General features: G+C 41.2%; 1 protein-coding gene across 2 annotated transcripts in view; it reads left to right on the top strand.

Annotated features, from left to right (window-relative positions):
* The window catches only part of LOC125886892 (A disintegrin and metalloproteinase with thrombospondin motifs 20), a 108,223-nt gene extending 99,432 nt beyond the window's left edge, over positions 1-8,791 (top strand). For both annotated transcript variants that reach the window (XM_049573252.1, XM_049573253.1), the window contains 7 exons: positions 60-189; positions 1,077-1,171; positions 1,262-1,356; positions 1,519-1,652; positions 4,153-4,244; positions 4,498-4,602; positions 4,890-8,791. In XM_049573252.1, coding sequence (XP_049429209.1) covers positions 60-189; positions 1,077-1,171; positions 1,262-1,356; positions 1,519-1,652; positions 4,153-4,244; positions 4,498-4,602; positions 4,890-4,979 — 741 coding nt within the window. In that variant the 3' untranslated portion in view covers positions 4,980-8,791. The remainder of the gene's footprint in view (positions 1-59; positions 190-1,076; positions 1,172-1,261; positions 1,357-1,518; positions 1,653-4,152; positions 4,245-4,497; positions 4,603-4,889) is intronic.
* Positions 8,792-21,343: the final 12,552 nt, after the last annotated feature.

Genomic DNA, 21,343 nt, shown 5'->3' with positions numbered 1-21,343 from the left:
TTATTTGTTAATTGTTTTGGAGCTGTGGGATTGAATGCTTTTGTGTGTGTTTTTACCAGTGCTCGCAGACCTGCGGGGCGGGAGTGATGGAGCGCAGAGTGGAGTGTATGACGTCCAAAGGCCAACCGTCCAAACACTGCCGTCCTTCAGAGAGACCTGAGTCCAAGGCTGCGTGTCAAGATAGAGAATGTGGGTCAAACTCTCTCTTCTCTTCTCTTCTCTTCTCTTCTCTTCTCTTCTCTTCTCTTCTCTTCTCTTCTCTCATTTGGCTGTTAAGTATATATCTATAAAATTCTCCCATCTGATCCATGCAGTGCTTACTGCCAACGTGGTATTTGCAGAGTGATGGTCTTAAATTGACTGTGCTGTATATGGCAACCAACACCGTGTCTGATTGCGTTTACAGAAACCCAACTTTTTGCTTTGTTTTAACACATTAGGCAGAGCAGCGACCTCCACTTAAAGCCTCTTGGAGTGAATACTTAGTGGAACAGTAAATAGACAGTCAGCGGATTTCTACAAATTATGAAATGGACAGTCTGTCAAAACGCCTCAGGGTGTGTGCGCTGGGGCCGAGGCAGCCTTCATTGTGAACTTGTGAAGCTCTGTAAAACCCGGCAGCGGGCCAAAGTTTGTAGGTTCGCCCCCCCACATTTCAAATTTTTCAGTACTTGCGCATTGGGCTGTTCATTCCCAACTTGGCTTCTGCCAAGTCAGGCACTGGCGAAATTAAAATGATATGCTCGGGTGACAGCCAGTTCTGCGGTCAAGTATTAATGCTAATCAGCTAATCAGCATGATATGAGCTCTACAGCACTCTGGGAAAGCAGAGGAGGCAGCACAAATAATGAGACATTTACAACAGCTCTCATTTAAGAAGACGAGAACCAGGCTACAATCCTCTCACATAGCGGAGTTTAATGCATTAGCTTGTGCAATCATTCTGGCATTTGTTTACAACACATTTTTTTGACTGGCTTGCACAAGCAGAGTTTCAAAAGCAGATTTCAGCTATCAGTGTCCCCTTGCTGTTGCATTGAAACCTCTCCTTCCTCTCTTCATATTTCGTCTCCCAGGCCAGTTGTTCGCCTCCTGCCGAGACGTCCAGATGAGACTGGGTGTGAAGATAGATGGGGAGTACTATCTCAAAGTCAAGTCCCGGATCCTACAGGTGCGCCTGTTCTGTCAGAACACATCATGACTCAACCTGTAGCTTCCCGGCAGGCTCTCATGTATCGTCTCAATGTGTGTTTGCCCTCAGATTTACTGTGCTGAGATGCAGACGGATTTTCCCAAGGAGTATGTGACCTTGCGCAGCGGTCAGACAGACAACTACTCAGAGGTGTATGGACACAGGTGTGTATTTAATGCAGCCATGACTGATTGCCACTTGAGCTGTGACTCAGTGATTATATGAATTACTGTGCTGCATGTGTACAAATATATTGATTGATGGAGCGTTCAGATTCCTGTGTTTGTCTTGAATAAGTCCTAACACTCATTGTCCTTAATACAAAGGCTACTGAACCCATTTGAATGTCCGTACAACGGCAGCAGAAGACAGGACTGCGACTGCAGGAATGACTACTCAGCAGCGGGATACACACTCTTCCACAAAGTTCGTGTGGACCTTGGCTCCCTGAGGATAATGAGTGCGTAATTACTGTGTGATTGCCTTACACTGTCTACTGTAATGAGACCACACATCAGTGTTGTTTTAACCCTCAGACGCCTCGTCCCGTAGTGCTTAATAGTGCCTCGTCTAAATGCAATATGTGCAGCTTTCCCCGTACTTTCCACTCTGGAGTCAAAATGATGACCTTTCAGCGCTCTGTGTTCACATCGCTAGGCGAGGGCTTGAAACCGGGCCTCTCAGCACAAACACGTGAGCGCGGGAATAGAGGAATGCGTGCATGCAACGTACTGACACGCGTGCCTGCTCTCATGCACAGACAGACAATATGTGATGCTGCCTCGCACATCTTTTCTTTGGCCAGCGCATGCAAGAAGACCCAAAGACACAGACGCACACACCCGGTCGCATCAATATCAAACACTCATACTAGCATGCGAGCAATCACACATTCACAGACACACTAATACACACACATCTTCAGGCCATATTCCTCTGCTCATTATTACAGTCAGCTCCACCTTCCCTGTTGTGTCCAAGTATGCCTTTGATTAGAGAATGTGGATTGGTGTACAGTGTGTGTGTGTCTGTGTGTGTGTGCTGAGGGGAAGTTGGATTAGAACCTACACAGTCATCCTCCCATCGTCTTCGTCTGGTATGGGTCCTGACAGCACATGTTCCCCACCCCACCCCCTCTGCATGGTACTCATTTGGCTTTCAGGCAGCTTGAAGAGAGCTGAGGGGGGGATAATGAGTTCAAGATGAAGGGAAGCATCTCGTGAACTCTACCATCATTTTGTACAGGCAACGTGAAGGGAGGGCAGGAAAAGGTACCGGTCATGGTTATCATGTGTGACAACGCAGGGTAAATGGGAACGAACAGGAGAGGCAGGGAAACAAGGATCAGATTGAGTCACTGAGTCAAAATGTGAAACAAAGATTTGATATGCGTGAAGCCGGTTTAATCACAAATCTACTGTAACGGGGATGTGCTGTTTGTGATAGCCGGTTTCATTTTGGATCTGGCTCCACGCTGGTAACATACCTGGATTCATAAGCTCAAAGTTTAATACGTCTCTTATCAAATCTTTTATCATCACTTTTGCACAAAACATGCTGAAACTATGAGCCAGTCAAAATAACACTGCTGTGTTATAATCTTCACACGTGTTTCAGACTATAGTTTACATTATAGCTTGCTTAGCTCAGTTTGAGCTAGACCATAGTAGCAAGAAAACAGCCACATCAGAGCCATACATCGACGCCATTTGGGGTGTTTCTCAATACCACTTATGTTGTCATAAGTTGCGCTAAAGATACACTAGATAGCCAGTGTTAGAAGTTATTTACCAGTTAAGAAAGGAACATTGCAAGTTGAGCATTAAACCTCATATCTTTATTCGCCAAGAGCTGTCTCAAGCAGTGAAAAGCCACATCAGTGTTTACTCTTGTTTTACCATGTATCAATTCCTTTCTCTGCTGCCACACATTGTTTTTACTGTGCCACTAACTGGGGGGGCAATGGCTCTACTTCTTTGTCCTCTCATGTTGGACTGAGGGCAAACTGGAGGCCACAGGGGCTCACTTCTCAGTGAACAAGTGGTATTACAAGCCCAGCAACGTATCCTCATACATCAGTTTGTATCGTATCTTACGAAAATGCACGTACAACGGTTTGTATGATATCTAATAAAATCTAACACGAAAGGCGTCATCACATTACATACAGAACGTAAAGTTATGTAGGTGAGGTTTACAAAAAGAAACATGGTTGGGTGTCATAAAGTTATGTAGGTAAGGTTCAGGCAAAGACACATGATGATGATGATGATGATGATGATGTATGTTAAAATGACTCAAACTTCACTTCGTTTCACACAGTCCCAAAAATCAGTCTCCTGGGGGAAAGTCCCATGTTTTGTGATCCATCCACCAGCCTGCCTCAACACACGGACTTTCGGTCTATTTGCTGCTTCCATATTCCCGTCAGTGCATTGATCACATGATCACAGCCTTCCCAATTACATGGGTTTTACGGGAAATACTGGCTTGTAATTACAGGTGTTAAATACAAATTGTGGTGCATGAGAACAGCCTGAGACAAGACAGGCCGGGGCTAGCTGGCTAGCATGCTACTTTCAGTACTTATCTGTGCAGCACAATACATCTGCGACATGTCAAAAGTGTTATTTCTTCACAGCTTTAAATAAAATTCTGGCCATATCTTACACACTGTACCTTTAAGGGATTTAGAGTTGATAAGCAGATTAATTACTGTATTTAGCTTCAAACTCCAAATCTCACTGCAACAACATTTTCGTGTACAGGTCTGCTAGAAAGAGAAAAACGTCTGGCGATGACAGTGAAGTGACATCAACCCTGCAATGAAATTTAATTGCATAAACTGAAGTTGCTGATGCTCTGTGTGGTTATTTACCTTAGAGCAGCTGTCTTCTGTCTATGTTTACTCCTGCTGTTGCACATTCTGACTCTGGATCTGTATCTTTGCTGTTTACCAGTCACAGACCTCCAGTTTTCCCAGACTCTTCACGGTCGACCTGTGCCCTTTGCTACAGCGGGAGATTGTTATAGTGCAGCCAAGTGTCCGCAGGTTGGTGAAATACTGTACATTGTGACTTCATAGAAATGTTTCATGTGTAGTTTTTGTGTGTTAGTGGCCTTAAAGTGATTTTTTTTACTAAACATCTGCTGCTATAATTCCCTGGACCTGCAGCGAAACTACACGACTCTGCAGTATTACTCCTTGAGTTACTGTCACAGACATTTTCTACGAGTATGAATGAGCTCAAACTTCCTGGTTAAAGAACAGCTCAGAAATAAATCAATCTGATGTGTGTTTTCAGGGCCAGTTCAGCATTAATCTGATTGGCACTGGTCTCAAAGTAGCTGAGGCCACCAAGTGGACATCACAGGGCAACTATGTTTCCGTCAAAGTCCACAGATCTGAGGTAAGAAGGTTAAATGGTTGTCTTTTGCATGACTGATGCCATTTGGCTCGTAGAGAATGGATTACGTTGTGAATATAGATACAGTACTGGGGTGTAATTGTGCTTCATGCTGGGTCTTGGAGTATTGGAATGAGATTGTCGCTCTGAAATGTCATCTGAATTGCGTGTTGTATTTCTGTCTGATTCACCAAAGAGGAATCCCCAGTGACATTTCTGAAGCGTTTATTCTCTGCGTAAAAAGCCACCCTTTGCCCACTCTTTCCTTTCTCATTTGTCTCCGTCTGTAGGATGGAACAAGAATCTACGGCCGCTGTGGTGGTTTCTGTGGGAAGTGCATTCCCCAAGCTCACAACGGCCTACTCCTTCAAGTCCACTGAGGGCCATGCAGAGACCAAACCCCCCTAAATCTCTCCTGAAGACAGTAGCCAAGGAACATGCAATAACAGTGATCTGTTGGACCACGTCGTCATCTGTGAGTGTGGCGGAGGAGCATTTAACAGCAATCATCCCACAGTAACATCCCCAGTTTCCTAATGGCAGCTAAAGCATTCAAGACACTACGTACTGTGCAGTACTACAGGACCACTGTCGGGTCCTTCATCCAAACTGCAAACTCTGAAGAAGAGCCAGCTAGATTTGCATGCCAACAGTGTTGCAATAGCTATCAAACACATCTGCGCTTTGGAACCTAAAATGATTTTTTTTTTCTGACACTGTTTTGCTTTTTATTTTAACATTATACAAAGGGATACAAAACTTCAAAACACTGAGAAAGCATCTACACAAACAGTTCAAAAAACTCAGTACTTAAAGGAAGAAATTCTCATCTTTAAAAAACATTTTTTTCTCTTCTGTGAAGTGTATTCTGTAAAAAAAAAAAAAAGCCAGAATTTTGGCATGAAGTACCTGGAACCAATCTTGTTATATGTGAATTTCCACGGTACATAGATATTTATTTTTACAGCTACACTGTAAGTATTTAGTTGCAACTTATCTAACTGAATTGCAATGAATGAGACAGTATAAAAATCATTGCAGTCTTCTGATGACAAAGAAGTGCTACAGACACTGCAATAGTATGTGAGGGATGGTTGTGTTGTTGTTTTACAGGATGACAACCAATAGGCTGATTTTAAAAAGAAGTAATTCAAGAACACTGTATTTTTCTGAGACTACTAAATGAGCTACACTGCAGATCATCTTGGCCTAACACAAGTTTAAAGGAATAATTTGACATTTGCGCTTATTTACTTTTTTTGTTGAAAGTGAGATGAGATAAATGTGAGGTAACCACTAGCAGATAATTAGATTAGCTTATCACAAAGACTAGAATCAGGATGAAATTGATAGCCCGGCTCTGTCTAAAGATAACAAAATCCGCCCACCAGCAGCTCACAAATGAACATGTATCCGATTTGTTTACTCTGTACAAAACCAATGTGTAGTAGTTTTAGAGGGGGTAATAGGCCAGGCCATTATGTAAACCATAGACTGTGTATATAGATGGACAATGCGTCTCCACTTCTTCCAGCTGTACAAAAATGAAGCCGAAACATCCCAGATAGGGGCGCTGGTGATGTCATTTCCAGGAGTGGAGCCGTGGTGTCAAGCTCCCGCCCATACACTCATACACCATTGGCATGCCACAGATTGACACATACAGCTGTCAATCATGACCCCAAATCCCCTTTTCCTTAGCATAACAACTAATTAAAAAACAAACTTATCTGAAAAACGAACACTTGAACATACAATACATCAGCATGATAAGAACCATCTAAAATGACAGAAACCTTTTGGAAAAGTTTATTTCATGTGTACGCATGTCCTATCTGTTAGCACAGAGGGGGTGGGGTTTATGACCTATACTGCAGCCAGCCACCAGGGGGCGATTGAGATGGTTTGGTTTCACTTTTGGGGCACTGTCCTGTGTCCATCTTTGTATATAGTCAGAACATATGCAGCATATATAAAAGCTTGAACGTGTGCAGTAACTTCCTGCGGTCTTGACATCACACATAAGTTTGCCAGGGAGCGGACACTCAATTAAGTGACTGCACCTTTAGTCCGGCATCTTTACAGGACCCTCAGGAAGTGTGACAGGCTTTGAAGTTCATCATGTGATGCCATTGGGCCCAAAAAGATTTTCTCCCTAAGACTTACATTTTGAAAGAGGCATTTGTAAATCGGTGAATACATTTTTAATTTCAAGTTTTTAAGAATTTGATCCATTTGGTCCGACAACATTTGGAAAGTCAAGAGGAGATGCACGATTAAATCATGTTATCTCAATTCAAGTTAGTGGAGTGCTAAACCAGAAGTAGCCGTGTACAACGATGTGGAAGAGATGCCAATCATCCTGGTAATTTTATACCCGACAGTTAAACATTTTTGACTTCATGCACCACTGAGCAACTTTCCTAAGAATGTACAGGGTCCTGCTTCCAACAGTGTGTCCAGTTCTCTTCATATTTATCCATGATCTTTACCTTTGGATTATCTGTTTACCCTTATTCCCAGTCTTTATGCTAAGCTAAGCCTGCTGGCTTCACATTTACCACACAGACATGAGAGTATTATCAATCTTCTCATCTTACCGTCAGCAAAAAGGTGAATACGTGATATTTCAAAATGTCAACTCTTCCGTTTGGGCTTTAGACTTAAAGACAGAGCTTGCAACTAACTACTGATATGACCTGCCTTATGTCAGAGGTCAAACTTTAGGAGCACGTGAGGAGCCTTCAGAACAACTTTAGATGATGTTCGTTTTCATTGTTGTGTGTTTCTAACGTCTGTCTGCTGTCATCTGTCGTCAAGTATTTCTCAGAACTACTGAAACCAGCACAGTCCACTTACTGACACATGGCTGCCACATAGAGGCAGAATAAACACTACTGCTGTGAGGAAATAACTGACATCTTTCAGTATCTCCAAGTGTTTAAGCACAGAGTAAAAGTTTTCTGTGGCTTTTTTTTTTTTTTTTTCAACCATGAGGATTTTTTTTTGTTTTATTTTAATTTTCACACCACACAGACAGTTCTCATCTTTTACACCATGACACAGTATCAGGTGTGACGTCTCACCTCACACCCTCCATTGGGCCTACTGTAGGTACCTGCAACCCCTACCTCTCACCGACATCCATACTCTACTGAGATATGTGTTGTAATATATTTATGTTTGACCATATTTATTCTGTAATGACTGTAGACATGTTCTATGTTTTAAGGCACAATGACTACTACGAAACGGAGAAGCCATTGTCTGATGTTTTTTGTCCTTTGTCTGCTTTGCTAAAAGAAAAAAAAAAGGTATTAGCCTACTACTGTTTGTAGTGTATAACCACTAACCTTAAATGAGGATCTTTTGAATGGTGCTTTTGAACTACTGGAATTACCTCTGATCTTGAGAAGGAAAACGCTGGCTCTCGGCTCTTTGGTAGATGTAGGATCTGCCTGTAATGCATGTGATGGTCCTCTAATTAATGTAGCTGAAAATCTAGCTGTTGCCAGGTAAATCAGATGAACCACTGCATGAGGAAATCTGCCCTTAACTTAACTCATCATAAACGACTCTCACCATGACCACTACTACTACAGCTATTAAGCAATCTAACATGCTGGTACTCTGATGTTAAGCTTTAACCAAAGTTAGAAGATAGACGCAGATTATTTTTCTTCTTCTCAGACAATGCAGCTTCTTTTGATTTAAAGAATGGCTGAAAAATATATTAAAAAAAGTCAATGAGCAGCTAGAAAACCTTTGGCCATCGTTCATTTTTATGATGGGCAATTGTTCTATGAGGTCTGTATCAGAAATTTAAAGAATACTTGATGCACTATGTGCCATAAAATTTTGTAGAAATGTAATCCTGTTTGGTTTTTTTGTAATAACCGTTAAGATTTGTAACTTATGATATATGTGTATTTTTAATATTCATACTTGAATTGTAAACAGTGTGCTAAATATTGAATGGGCATTGGTACTGAACAGAGAAACAGTGTGCTTGTTTGCCATGCTTTATCCAAAGATGTTTTAAAGAATCATGTGTACCTACAGTATGTATGTAGCCTGTATAAAAGAAATGAATGATGATTCTGGTGCTATGCTTACTAATCGTACCTATACTGTATGTCTCGCTACTATACTAACCTTGTTTAAAATAAGTAATAATAAAAGGTGCTTTTCAGCTGACTCACAAGTTGATTTATGGTTATTTTTAGCAGCATGGCTCTAGATACAGTGATTGTCTGTGTGTCTGTTCCACATTTTTCTCCTCACTGACTTGGTCAATCCATGTGAAATTTGGCACAGTGGTAGAGGGTCATGGGAGGATGCGAATGAAGCAATATTACATCAATTGGCCAAAGGGGGGCGCTATAGCAACCGATTGAAATTGCACACTTCGAATGGGCATATCTCATGCCCCGTGTGTCGTAGAGACATGAAACTTTGCACAGAGATGCCTCTCCTCATGAGGAACAAATTTGCCTCAAGAACCCATAACTTCTGGATATATAGATTTTCCGCCATTTTGAATTTTTTGAAAAACACTTCAAATGGATCTCTTCCTAGGAAGTTTGAGCGATCTGCATGAAACTCGGTGAACATAATCTAGGGACCAATATCTAAAGTTCCCTCTTGGCAAAAGTTGGAAAACTTACTAAAACTGAGCTTCTATAAGGCAATGAATATTGCAGAGGGCGTGGCTCATCACATAAAGGTGTGTAACATCTCAAGGGTTTCACTGATCACTGCGCAACTTTGTAGGCATATGACCACACATAATCTGAGGGGACCCCTCCATTATTGACCCCATCAAACAAAATGGGGGCGCTAGAGAGCTCATTTCTTATCTAGGCCTAACCGCCATATGGATTTTTACTAAACTTGGTAGATATGTAGAACAGGACGCCTCAAGGTGACTGGAGAAATTTAACTCTAATTGGCAACTGGGTGGCGCTATAACAACAGAAAAATGCTTAAAAATGGCTAAAATGCGACCGATCGCTGTGGCTCCCCCTGTGGACCAATGTTTTTACCTCAACTACTAATGTACAGTTTTAGCCCACTAACTATCCCACTATTGGCAATGGTACTACTGTACTTTCAGTAAAGCAATCGTACTATCAAATTCACAGAAACACAACACCATGTGAAACTGTACGTGGGCACCTGTGCACTCAGTGGGTATGGACTAGCGTCAGTGAAAGTTGAAAGCGAAATATCTCAACAACTGTTTGATGGATTTCCATGACATTCAGTACAGTCATGTTCCCCAGAGCAGTGGTTTCCAACTGGTGCAGCCACAGGGTCCAGATTTCTCCTTAGTCATTAGTTCAAGGGCCACACAGTTTTTTATATTCAGTGTTATAACTGTGTTTGCCCATGCCGTCGGGCTAGTTTGCTGTCTCTAAGTAGCTGTCCATTAGTCCCTCACTCTACAGCAGGAAATGGGGCTTCAAATTAAAAGTTTTCTGCCAAAACTTCTCTGTACTTTAAAACATAGTGTGTTTTTACAAACTTGACATGTTCACGAGTCACTTGCGGTCCATTCAAAATGGACCTGCGACCCAATTTTCGACCGCGACCCACCACTTGGAGACCACTGCCCCAGACGATGAATCCTTCTGACTTTAAGTGATCCCCTGACTTTTCCTCCAACAACACCATGAAGCTGAATTTTTTTCTCTTTTCTGTGAAATCGCTCAACATGTTAGGATCTGGCAGTATGCCTCTCTCCCCTCATGTGGCCAGTGTTTTGCAGTTCTGCATTTTGGGTCCTTAAACCAGTTGATTCTTAAATTTTAAGACAGCATTACTATTAATATCAATGCTGATAGTAATAACAATAATCTTTATTTTATATAGCACCTTTTAAAACACAGATACAAAGTGCTTTACAGTAAAACTGAACACATTCAAAACATAAACAGCTGAAACACATAATAAGACATAGAGCGTTACACAAACTAAAATGTCATAAATTGTCATCAAGAGAAAAAATAGATAAAAAGTGAATGTTAAAAAACAAGAAGGACACATATGTAACAATAGGCAAAAGATTAAACAAAATATACAGGCAGCTCAGATAAAATGAGGATATGCTTTCTGATAGAAGTATGTTTTAAGACAACTTAAAGGTCCAGTGTGTAGGATTTAGGGGGATATAGTGGCAGAAATGGAATATAATATTAAAAATGTGATTTCTTTAGTGTATAATCACCTGAAAATAAGAATTGTTGTGTTTTTGTCACCTTAGAATGAGCTGTTTATATCTACATAGGGAGTGGGTCCTCTTCCAGAGAGTCCGCCATGTTTCTACAGTAGCCCAGAACAGACAAACCAAACACTGGCTGTAGATAGGGCCATTTGCATTTGTGCATGTGCATTGGCCACAGCAGTTTGCAGAAAAAATGTATTGTTGTTACTGGTTTAAATCACCGGGCCTGTTTGTTTTGGTAAAAACCTCCTGAACGTCTTGATCTTAAGTTATCAGAGAGAAAAGGTGAGCACACATTAGCAGGTGCTGGGCTAACGGCCTGTCTGCGACTTGCTGAGGCATATTGATTTGTAACATGACACTGCTCTATTTAGTGTTTTTATGGTTTTAATCACTTGCTCCATTTGTTCCAGAGAAGTAAAGTCCTCTGTGGATAATTCAGCTCCTGGTAGGAAAAAACCTCCTGAAAAATGAACACTAAAGGCAAATTAAAAATGTTTCTGTGTCATTAAACAACATCCATCCATCCATCCATTTTCTAACCACTTATCCTCTTGAGGGTCGCGGGGGGGCTGAAGCCTATCCCAGCTGACATTGGGCAAGAGCGGGTACACCCTGGACAGGTCACCAGACTATCACAGAACTGACACATAGAGACAGACAACCATTCACACCTACGGACAATTTAGAGTCACCAATAACCTGCATGTCTTTGGACTGTGGGAGGAAGCTGGAGTACCCGCAGAAAACCCACGCTGACACGGGGGGAACATACAAACTCCTCACAGAAGGGCTCCCACACCCAGGATCGAACCAGGAACCCTCTTGCTGTGAGGCGAGAGTGCTAACCACCACACCACCGTGCCGCCTAAACAATATCTATATGAATATTATAAATTTTATTTATTTCACGGTTTTAACTTCTTCACACAAGATGTATCTACAGTACGTCACTGCTAAAGCAGGTTGTCACTGGAGGCATCAACTCTGCACATCACATTTGTGTATGTTACACTTAGACCACATCTGGCTCCCAAACTAGTTGTGGTGTCACAAAATCAAGCTCGTGCGTACAGGTCTTAAACTATAAGCATAGTCAAAGCTAACCACAGAGAAATGTTCCCGTTATGGCAGATGAAAAAAAAGCTAATTTCTAGTATCACTTCTGCTGCACATACATCAGTCTGCACAGTGAAGGTCAAACAACCAAGTGATGTTAGAATAAGAAACTTTTTTTCATTGGAGGGGGACTTGTTAAACAGAGACAACAAAATCAGTTAAAACTAATAATGTGAGCAAAAACTCATGTCTGTGTTATCACCATAGCAAAGTTCATCTCCATCACAAAGAGGCCAGTTGGTTAAGAAAGAAGGGCATCAGGTCAGCGCTGGCTGGGTGTTTGTGCTCGCCAGATTGTGGCTCCATGTGGATTCACTTAGTGGTGCAGGTTGCATTTCCACAACACGACTTTCTAGAGCTCGGTTCCACTTAAGAGACACATAAACACAGCAAATACCTTTTAAATCCATTTCTCACTGAAGTACACATTTTCTTGAGTTCTGGAAACAGCTGAAGCTGTCAACTACCCATGACTCATCAAATTGTTATGTCAAATCAACGGGTGAGGTAAGTTCCCAGAAAGCTTTGAAAACTTTACCAAGAGGTGGAAAGTACCATTTTCGAGGAATTATGTCACCAAAATGAGTCAGTAATAAAGGTGCAGGTACTTCAGCGAAAGGCAAACTGTTTACATACAAGCCACTTTTCCAGGGCTCATTGCACAGAGATAGCTTTGTACATTAAATGAAAACAGATACTTTGGTCCCTCAAGAACTGCTTTGATTTCATGCCAGGAGCCTGCCTCGGTTCCTAAAATCTAATCTAAGGATTTGGAAGAGTCCTGAAGCACGACAACAGCTCCCCTCAAAAGCAGTTTTCCAGTGAAACCATGCTGTGCTGAGGTCCTTCCAGACTCTCTGGGCTGTATGGACGAGTTGGGGGAAAAGTCTCCCTGGCCTGTTTGCTGTGAGTGTAAACCAGACATCTTTAATGACTGAGCTGAAAAACACAAACCTGCGCAGAGAATCCTCATAAAAGACACTAATGATTGATGTTTACCATGAAGCACAGTCTGCTTTGAGGTAACAGCGCAGACATTCCAACGCGATCTGCAGCTGCAACCTGCCCCAAAAAGCACGTTTCCACACACCACTCTTCACCTGGGCTGCACTGACACGTGAAGCAATGCACCCAATCTCAGAGGCAAATTAAGTTTGAGATTACATTTTGTGAGATGCTTAAGTTTAGCATGTTTTTTTTAATGTAACTGTGCTGTGCACAAATGTTTTTCTGTGTTGTTAGCATTAATGTAATATCATATCTGACATTAAGCATTTGCTATTTAACGTGGAACTACACCCATTTTCAAAATCCATAAGTGTCATTCCTATGGTCTAAAAGAGTCCAAGCATATAAGTAAACATGAACAACTAGTGTGCTTAAGGCAACCAGGGGAATATTTTACATATATGGGGACATTTTGTGTTTCAGAAGGGAGAATACTACAACAGGATTAAGCTCATTCCCATTTAATGTCTGTGAAGCAGCTCCAAAATTACAACCATATCTGACACTTTAAATACAAGCATAAAAGGCTAAGTGATTAACATTCATCACCTCTCACTGCTGTGATAGTTCTGCAACATTGATTTCTGTAAACTGAGTAAACAGTGACCCCTACTGTCTGAAACAAGATCCTACAGTCCCTGCAGGAGGCAGCTGTGATGGCCTACATTATGTTACTCTGAAAGGTTTCAACATTAATAGTGTTTTTGTCTGTTTAACTATCAATGTCAGTCGAATGTTTAAGTTTATCTAATAAATTGTTAATCACGACTTGGTTTAATGTGTTTGTTTTATGTTGTTTCACAGGATTGTGATCTGTTTAAAGGGGTGCACCCTGCAGTAGGTAACCTGCCTGGGATGTTGTAGATCAGCAGTACAATCAGGGATATCCTTTGTAGCAGGGAGAGGCTGGGTGCTGCAGTAACTGAAAAATCTTACATCAGTGTTTGATTTTAAAGCTTGAACTCACCCTATACTTCACCTGTGCAGGTGTAGGTTCCAGTCAGGTGAAGCTGAGAAGGTAAAATGCCATTTACTGAAAGAGGGGGAGAAAGGAGTAAGCTTTTAATCTGCTTTGCTTTAGCTTTATTCAGTTTTGCTGAATTTCCCAAAGCCCATTCTCACCTCTGTTTCAGTAATCTTCTTTCTAATAAATGCCAGTTTTTTTCCCCTCTCACTTCACTTCTTCAACATCTCTATTAAAGTTTTATGGCACTAAACACTGCTTTTGATGTGATGTGACAGCTCAACAGTTATGTTATGTTATGTTATGTTATGTTGTGTTGTGTTATGTTGTGTTGTGTTGTGTTTTGTTATGGTCCATACAGGTTTTCCTGTTAAGTGCAGATGCATTAGATTCTTCCTGGCCGACTGACTTTGGAGCCTTTGTACAAGTTACAATCTCGAGGTCATATAACAACACTGTATTTGTATGTATATATATATGTATATATATATATATATATATATATATATATGCTCTACTGCTCTAACCCACTCTATGTGCTTATGGATCTCTCTCTGCCTCTCTCTGGTCTCTCACCCGCTGGCTAATGGGCTGCAGGTTAGCAGACAGCCTGCCTTGTCTAAACCTTTGTAAAACATAAACAGTATCATGCAAGTATCTTCAGCAGCCCTAGGATCTGCAGGGGTTGTTAGCATTTTTATTTGATCTTGTTGCTAGTTGTTGTAGCATAGAAATTTGTCTTTGGCTTCATATTTGATTGAGTACGTCATTTAAGTTTGATTAATTTAGTCCCATATTTTTGTTATTTTGCTGTTCGCCCATCATGATGCCAAAATACCCCTTTAGTAATTGTGAGAAATAAATATTAGAGTGTGTGCTGAGGCCTGCAATCTTTGTTACCGGTATTTCAGTCCAGGGCATGACAGGCAGAAAGTATAATGACTGTCAGCACAAAAGTGCATCTAAGTGCACTACAATCTTGTTGAAAAAAAGACAGGTGGAAGTTATTTGTTAGCAGCATTAGCTCACCATCAAGAGCATAAAAGTATAGTTTATGATAGGGGTCCTGCTGCTTACAGAACATCAAGGATTAGCATCAGGCTTCTTCAGATTGTTTTCTAGAATGCTTTTACCATGTACAGTACACGACTGCAAAGAATAGTGCTGACTAATGAAACCACTGAGCAGTGACTGACATCTATTTCCTCTCTAAAACATTGTATTTGCTGCATTTCATCCTTACTGGCTGTATTAAGAATAATATTTTTCAGTGTGTGTGCTGGCGCTGTTATTCTATGTATGTTAAGCTTCTATTTTTACACTGCCTTGGAGTACAGGCCTTTTACACAGCAGACACACAGACTTGTCATTGTAGGACCAGCACAGGTGTTACTTACAACATTAACGATGGCTCCAGTTTATTCAAGTGTCCCAGTAAGCTCTGACAGTGTGCAGTGAACAAGAAAGGACATTACCAGCACCCTGACATCGAAGCAGGTAAATTGATTTGTATTATTTACACCTGTGCTTTACTTACTGTGACACGACAAAATGTCCTCTGTAAGAAGACTTCAGGGGTGAATTTTCATCGCCAGTAATAACGGTGATTTACAAGAGGTCTAATGATTTTTGATGAAATATGGTTGAAAATTGTGAGGCAGAATCACAGTCTTCTGTTGGAAAAGTTAATATCTTTACAATTTAGATAAACCTTTTCATTATAGTTCACAAATTAAAACAGGAGCGTCTACATTTACTGTCAATGGCACTGAACTAGTGTGGTAATATGGTGAGGATCTCTGTAAACATTGTAATGCATTTCTGCAGCCGGCCAGTAGATGGCGACAAAGCACCACACAACCACTGACTGGCTTATCTCCATGGTGTTCTGTGGAGGCTCATGCAACATCAACTGTGACCTAAGACACACACCTTTTAGTGGCTATGCTTTCATTTTGTTTTAGGTTTTTTTTTGTTCCCCCCATGTGACACATCACTGCCTTTGTGGTGTTTGTGAAGTCCTGTAGTCTGTCAATGGGTTCTGCAAACTGTGTATTAGTCTGCATGGACATATTTTCTTGTGTGTGTCATCACTGATTGATTGATTGAAGTGATCTGATGATTGGGCACTACTGTAGCTCCACTTTGTCAATACTCCAGCCTTTTCTGTATTTTGCTTACAGAGCAGAAGCCATATAGCTTCCTGCTCTGAAACGATTTTCCCAGTGAAAGTTGTTGCAGTAGGAGACGGTTGTTTAAGCGAGCTCAAGTCCTTGTATACCTCACACATACACACACTCCCACTCCCCCCCACCCCTCACTCACTTACTAACACACACCCATCCATCCTATAGTGGAACAGTTGGCCTTGAACAGTATCAGTTTCATCTTTTGATGCACCATGTCTGCTTGAAAATCCATGAAAACCACACACGATTACACAGTTATCTCCCCCTGCCAACTGGGCTATCAGTAGTTTGGGGTAGAAGCCGTTGGCACTTTGCCTCACAGGCATTATAAACTGTACCGTCAGCCTGGCTGCCAGCGCTTTTGAAAGAAATCGTGTCAGCTTTGACTCTAACTGGCTGAGACTGAATGAGGTCATTTTTAGGTATTGTGTTACATGTCTAGAGTGTCCATTTTGTAACAGCTGCATGCGATGTGTGGCCGACTGCAGCCCCTGGTCCAGGGCTGACCACCTATTCACCGCACATGGCTGGGCGGTATGCTGTCAGAGACAGACATGGTCCAACTGGAGGAGGTATGAAGGGGGTGGGAGGTTGGTGTCGGACCCCTGGGGTACGCATGTATGTGCCAAAAGCCCGTGTGCACATGTGGTGTGGTGAAAAATGGACTTGCATTGTTTGATCCGTGAATGTGAGACTGCAGTGTGAATCACACATTAAGGCTGGTACTGGGGAGAAGACACTGAAGGATTATTATCTGCTCAGGGATCTCTGTCAGGACTCCATGCAATAAGGCAAAATACCTCACATTACTCAGCTCTTCTTAAGGTTAAAGTACTCTGGTTCATAAGCTGTGGTTCCCACAATGAACAAAGCTAAATAGTCATAAAAGCCTGCTGACAGTCATTTAGGAAATGCACACATTATGACCAGTGGCAGTGTTTTCGTTGTGGAAAATACTTTCCCATTGTAAAACTTGAGGCTGTTAAACAGCCTGGAAAATGTTGCCCCATGTCAGCATATAGTTAGAATGAACGAGGCGAAGGCCAGACTCGACTATAGCTGTGAGCTGCAGCCGGTCTTTTGTGTGTGAAACTAGCAGGCAAGACACTGGATAACAAGAGAGAGGGGGAAAAAAGCTAATTATTTTTAACAGCTTAACACTCCAATCAAATGAGCTTTCTGGAGATTTTTACACACTGTTGTGGCTCACGTCACCAGGGTATATTAAACCTCTTAACAGAATGTCGCCTTTGTTCGCATGCATTTCACACTAACAAGAGGCCTGTGAGGTGTATATACAGTACAACCCAGTTAGTCTCACACACACACACACACACACACACACACTGTCATGTGATGACACAGACAATAGACCATACAAGCGACAGAAATCCTCCCCCCAAAAAATACTTTTTTTTTCTCGTGGCTTTAATATTTTGGGGGTTTGAAGTGACATGCTGTATTTATTCAATGGAAAAGTTTGCAGAGCTTATGAAAAAGACGTTAGTGGTCACGAGGGAATTCTTGTCAAGGTAGCTCAGAATAGATTATGTCCATTTTTCCATACTCGATTGTTTTCCTGCTGCAGAGGACCAGACGTTTTCAAACTAGAGGCAATGCATCAAACTTAAGGTCCAGTGTGCAGGGTGTAGGGAGATATATTGGCAGAAAGTATAATATAATGAGGATGTTTTCCTAGCTGCATAACACCTGAAAATAAGAACCGTGGCAGGTCCTCATCCACAGAATCCGCCATGTTGCACCGGCATGTTTGTACAGTGGCCCTAAATGGACAAACTAAACACTGGCTTAAGATAGGGCCATTTCTGTTTACCCATCGGCCACCATAGTTAGCACTCCCTCCATGACAAGCATCGGAAAAACACTGTTTTTTTTTAATTTGAAACTGCTATATTCAGTGTTTTTACTGGTTTAAATCATTGGTTTGTTTGTGCTGGAGAAGAAGGGACCTTTTCAGGTAATTCTGCTTCTGGTAAAAACCTCCTGATCAATGAATAGTGATGGAATCCTAACTAGGAGTTCACGCTTGGCATACGGGAGAAGTTTCAGCTGGTTGTAATCTGCATTCCTCATTACTAGATGCCACTAAATCCTACACACTGCACCTTACAAAAAAAATCACAGAGCCAGAATGCTCTTTCTCAAAGATAGAGTCACCCCAAAAAAGTCAAAATTGTTGATCGAAAGTGTTATCTAATAGAATAATGCATTAACCCCAATGTTCTCTTTGGCGTCTTGCCACATACAGCTTATTCGTTTGTCTGTGACTGACCTTTTGGCAAACAAAAATAATATATAGTATACTTCTTTATTAATAGCCATATATAATGTATTAAGTAAAGTCAAGTCAAATTTATTTGTATAGCACATTTCATATGACAAGAATAGCTCAATGTGCTTGAAATAAACATTTTATATACATATAAAAACAAAAACATAACAACAAGAAATTAAATTAAATTAAATGAAATTAAATACTTCTTTATTTGGTGAAAAAAACAATACTTTGTGGCAGTGGTGTTAAGTTGGTTACAACGGGCCCCAGTGCACGCTATTATGACAGGCCCTGGTGCATGCCATCACACACATATCCTCCTGTCACATGATCAGAGACTTTACATGGGACATGGGGTAATACGTATACTACGGGATACGTATTACCCAGCAATCATCGTTGCATATCTGTATATCACAAAAAATACAGAAAGAAAATAAAAAATTATTAATCTAATTCAACAACTTAAAAGTGTATTTATAGTTAAAGAATAGTTGATTTATATACAGTTGATTTACAGTTATAGAATAAGCATATCATTTTGTTATAGATGCTACTGACTATTTTACAGAGAAAAAAAAAATAAACATGAAGGAGATGGATTTTCCTTTCTCAAGGGTATAGGTAGCAAATGGCACTGCTTGTAATTCAATGAGAGTTCTTCTTTGAACACAGGCATATTTTCAAGGTGGCAATCACTCATAAGTGTCCACGCCCTCTACGGTCCCCCCCACCTCACGGGCCCCAGTGCAACTGCACTGCTTGCACTGTCTATATTAACGCCCTGCTTTGTGGTCATTTCTGTATTTTTTCCTCTTCCTGAAATGTTCAAGTCCAGTTTGTGGCCAAGGGATGGGAAACCATTGTTGTTGTTGTTGTTGTTGCTGTTGTTTTTCTACTTTTCCACCTATTAGAGAGTAGAGATAGAACTCTTGATTGGAAAATCATTATTGTAACTTTTACACATATAGCTGCAGATTTGTTAGGCAATGAAGGAAACAAAGCTAATGTCAACAACACACAACTGCCAAATGCAATGACCTGATGCAGACAGTTTTGTTCTGACATTATTGTCAGAATTCAAAATATTTTGCCGTTGGAATTTGTGTTTTGAGGAGATATACAAAGACAAAAAACTGTGACAGTGGCCTTTCTTTACACAAGCTAAGGAGGGCACTGTTGTCCTTAACAAGTACATGCTAGGATCATTTCTGCAATTCTGCTGCTAGTCTAACAATACTTACAATCGCAGACTGAAAATGTATTGCATTTATAGAGGCATTAGAGGGAGCACCAGTGGTAGGTGAGACCATTTGGAAGTGATTTATGTCGTGTTTTGCACTGATCCATAACCCTGCATCTGACGGGGTTAATGCACATCAATCATGTCTCTGAAGGTCCTCAAAGCCACTTTTTCTCTGCGCTTACTACATAATAGGTTTTGGTTTCTTGTACCCAGGAGACGTGTACACCAGCCCTCCTCTGTCAAAGGAGGATACAGTCTGCAGACAAGAGAAAAATGGAAAATTCCTAGACACTTAATTAAACATTTGGTTGCACACTCTCTACCACCGAGACTCAATGAAAATAACTTCTGCTGTGATTATCAATCATTCTTTCCTTTTATCAGGGTGTGATCATATTTAACCCACAAGAAAGCCGCACTATTGTCCAGCTATTCATCCTTCAAAAGGCCCTCAAACCAAACAGCGTCCTCCCCCCCAAAACATCTCCACCCCTCTGTCTACCTGCTCTAATTAAGAGCCAGTCTAAGTGATGCTGTGTTGTGTTGAGCATGCCTTCCAGTCTGGGCTACAGACACGGTGTCTATATGTGTGAGTGTCTGGGTATTGCTTTGTATTAGGCCATTTGTTTGATTGTGTGTGTGTGTGCTTCAATCACACTCAAATATGCTAGTCTATTAGCGTAGCAAGAGGGGCACTCTATCCAGCCTGTCTGGTGGTAGTGCTCCTCAAACACAGACAAAACCACTTCAATAGGCCTGCACAAAAGCCAATGAGAAGCTTTCACCACACTATAGCTCCTAACAAAGCTCTCCAGCCTCAATTTGGCATCTGGAGATGTTCTAATTCTATAATAGAGTACACTTATATTCAAATACACTCATATTATTTTAAAGTACACCATCAGCCATCCACTCAGTGCCTGTAATACTGAGCTTTGAGAGGAGGATTTAGTGGAGGAATAGATGCATTTTACGAGGAACAGAGAGGCTCCGCAACATAATACATTAAATAAACACCTTAATTTATCTGTCTCTGTGTTTGAAGCAGCTTTTGAACTAATTGTAAATTGCTGCCATCAAGAAGCTTTGCATTTCTTCTCATGATGATGAAGTGGTGTGCATAAGGCTAATGCCGCAAGCACACCGAGCAGTGGGGAAGTGCGACTACAGAGGCATTATTCTGCAGCCAAAAGCGTGTTTATGTGATTCAGGCGGGAAGAAATGTTTTGTATCGTAGGTCAACATGTCACAGGAGTCACAGGAATGTATTTATTGATTGGCTGTGGGTGTTCTCAGCCACAATTTGCTGCTTAAAGTTAATCTATCCCCAACTTTGGCCGACTCGCTGCAGCTCACCACAGACATTGCATAGCAGCTCATTGCAGGCCGCACTTGGCTGCTGCTTGGTGTGTTTCGGCGTAAGAGTAAAAATCAGAATGAGGATCAGGAGTGTTGCATCTTTCTTCAATCCAAAAACAACAGCAAAATTGTAAGGAATGTATTAAACTGCATGATTATCTGCCCTGGGGAGTTAAGCTAACAAGCTCACTATCAACAGTACAGTGTGGATTTACTGCCCAGGTCGAGAACACAACGTTAACTACTTGCATTGTTTTATGGGGTTCAAATTATGTTAGGAAAAGCCCCTTTAAAGACTGACACGTACCATTTTCAAGTATAGGCTATTGTTAGTGGC

This window comes from Epinephelus fuscoguttatus, linkage group LG4 (assembly GCF_011397635.1).
Source record: "Epinephelus fuscoguttatus linkage group LG4, E.fuscoguttatus.final_Chr_v1".
Classification (NCBI taxonomy): Eukaryota; Metazoa; Chordata; class Actinopteri; order Perciformes; family Serranidae; genus Epinephelus; species Epinephelus fuscoguttatus.
The sequence above is the reverse complement of the archived record's forward strand: the minus strand, read 5'-3'. Positions and strand labels throughout refer to the sequence as shown.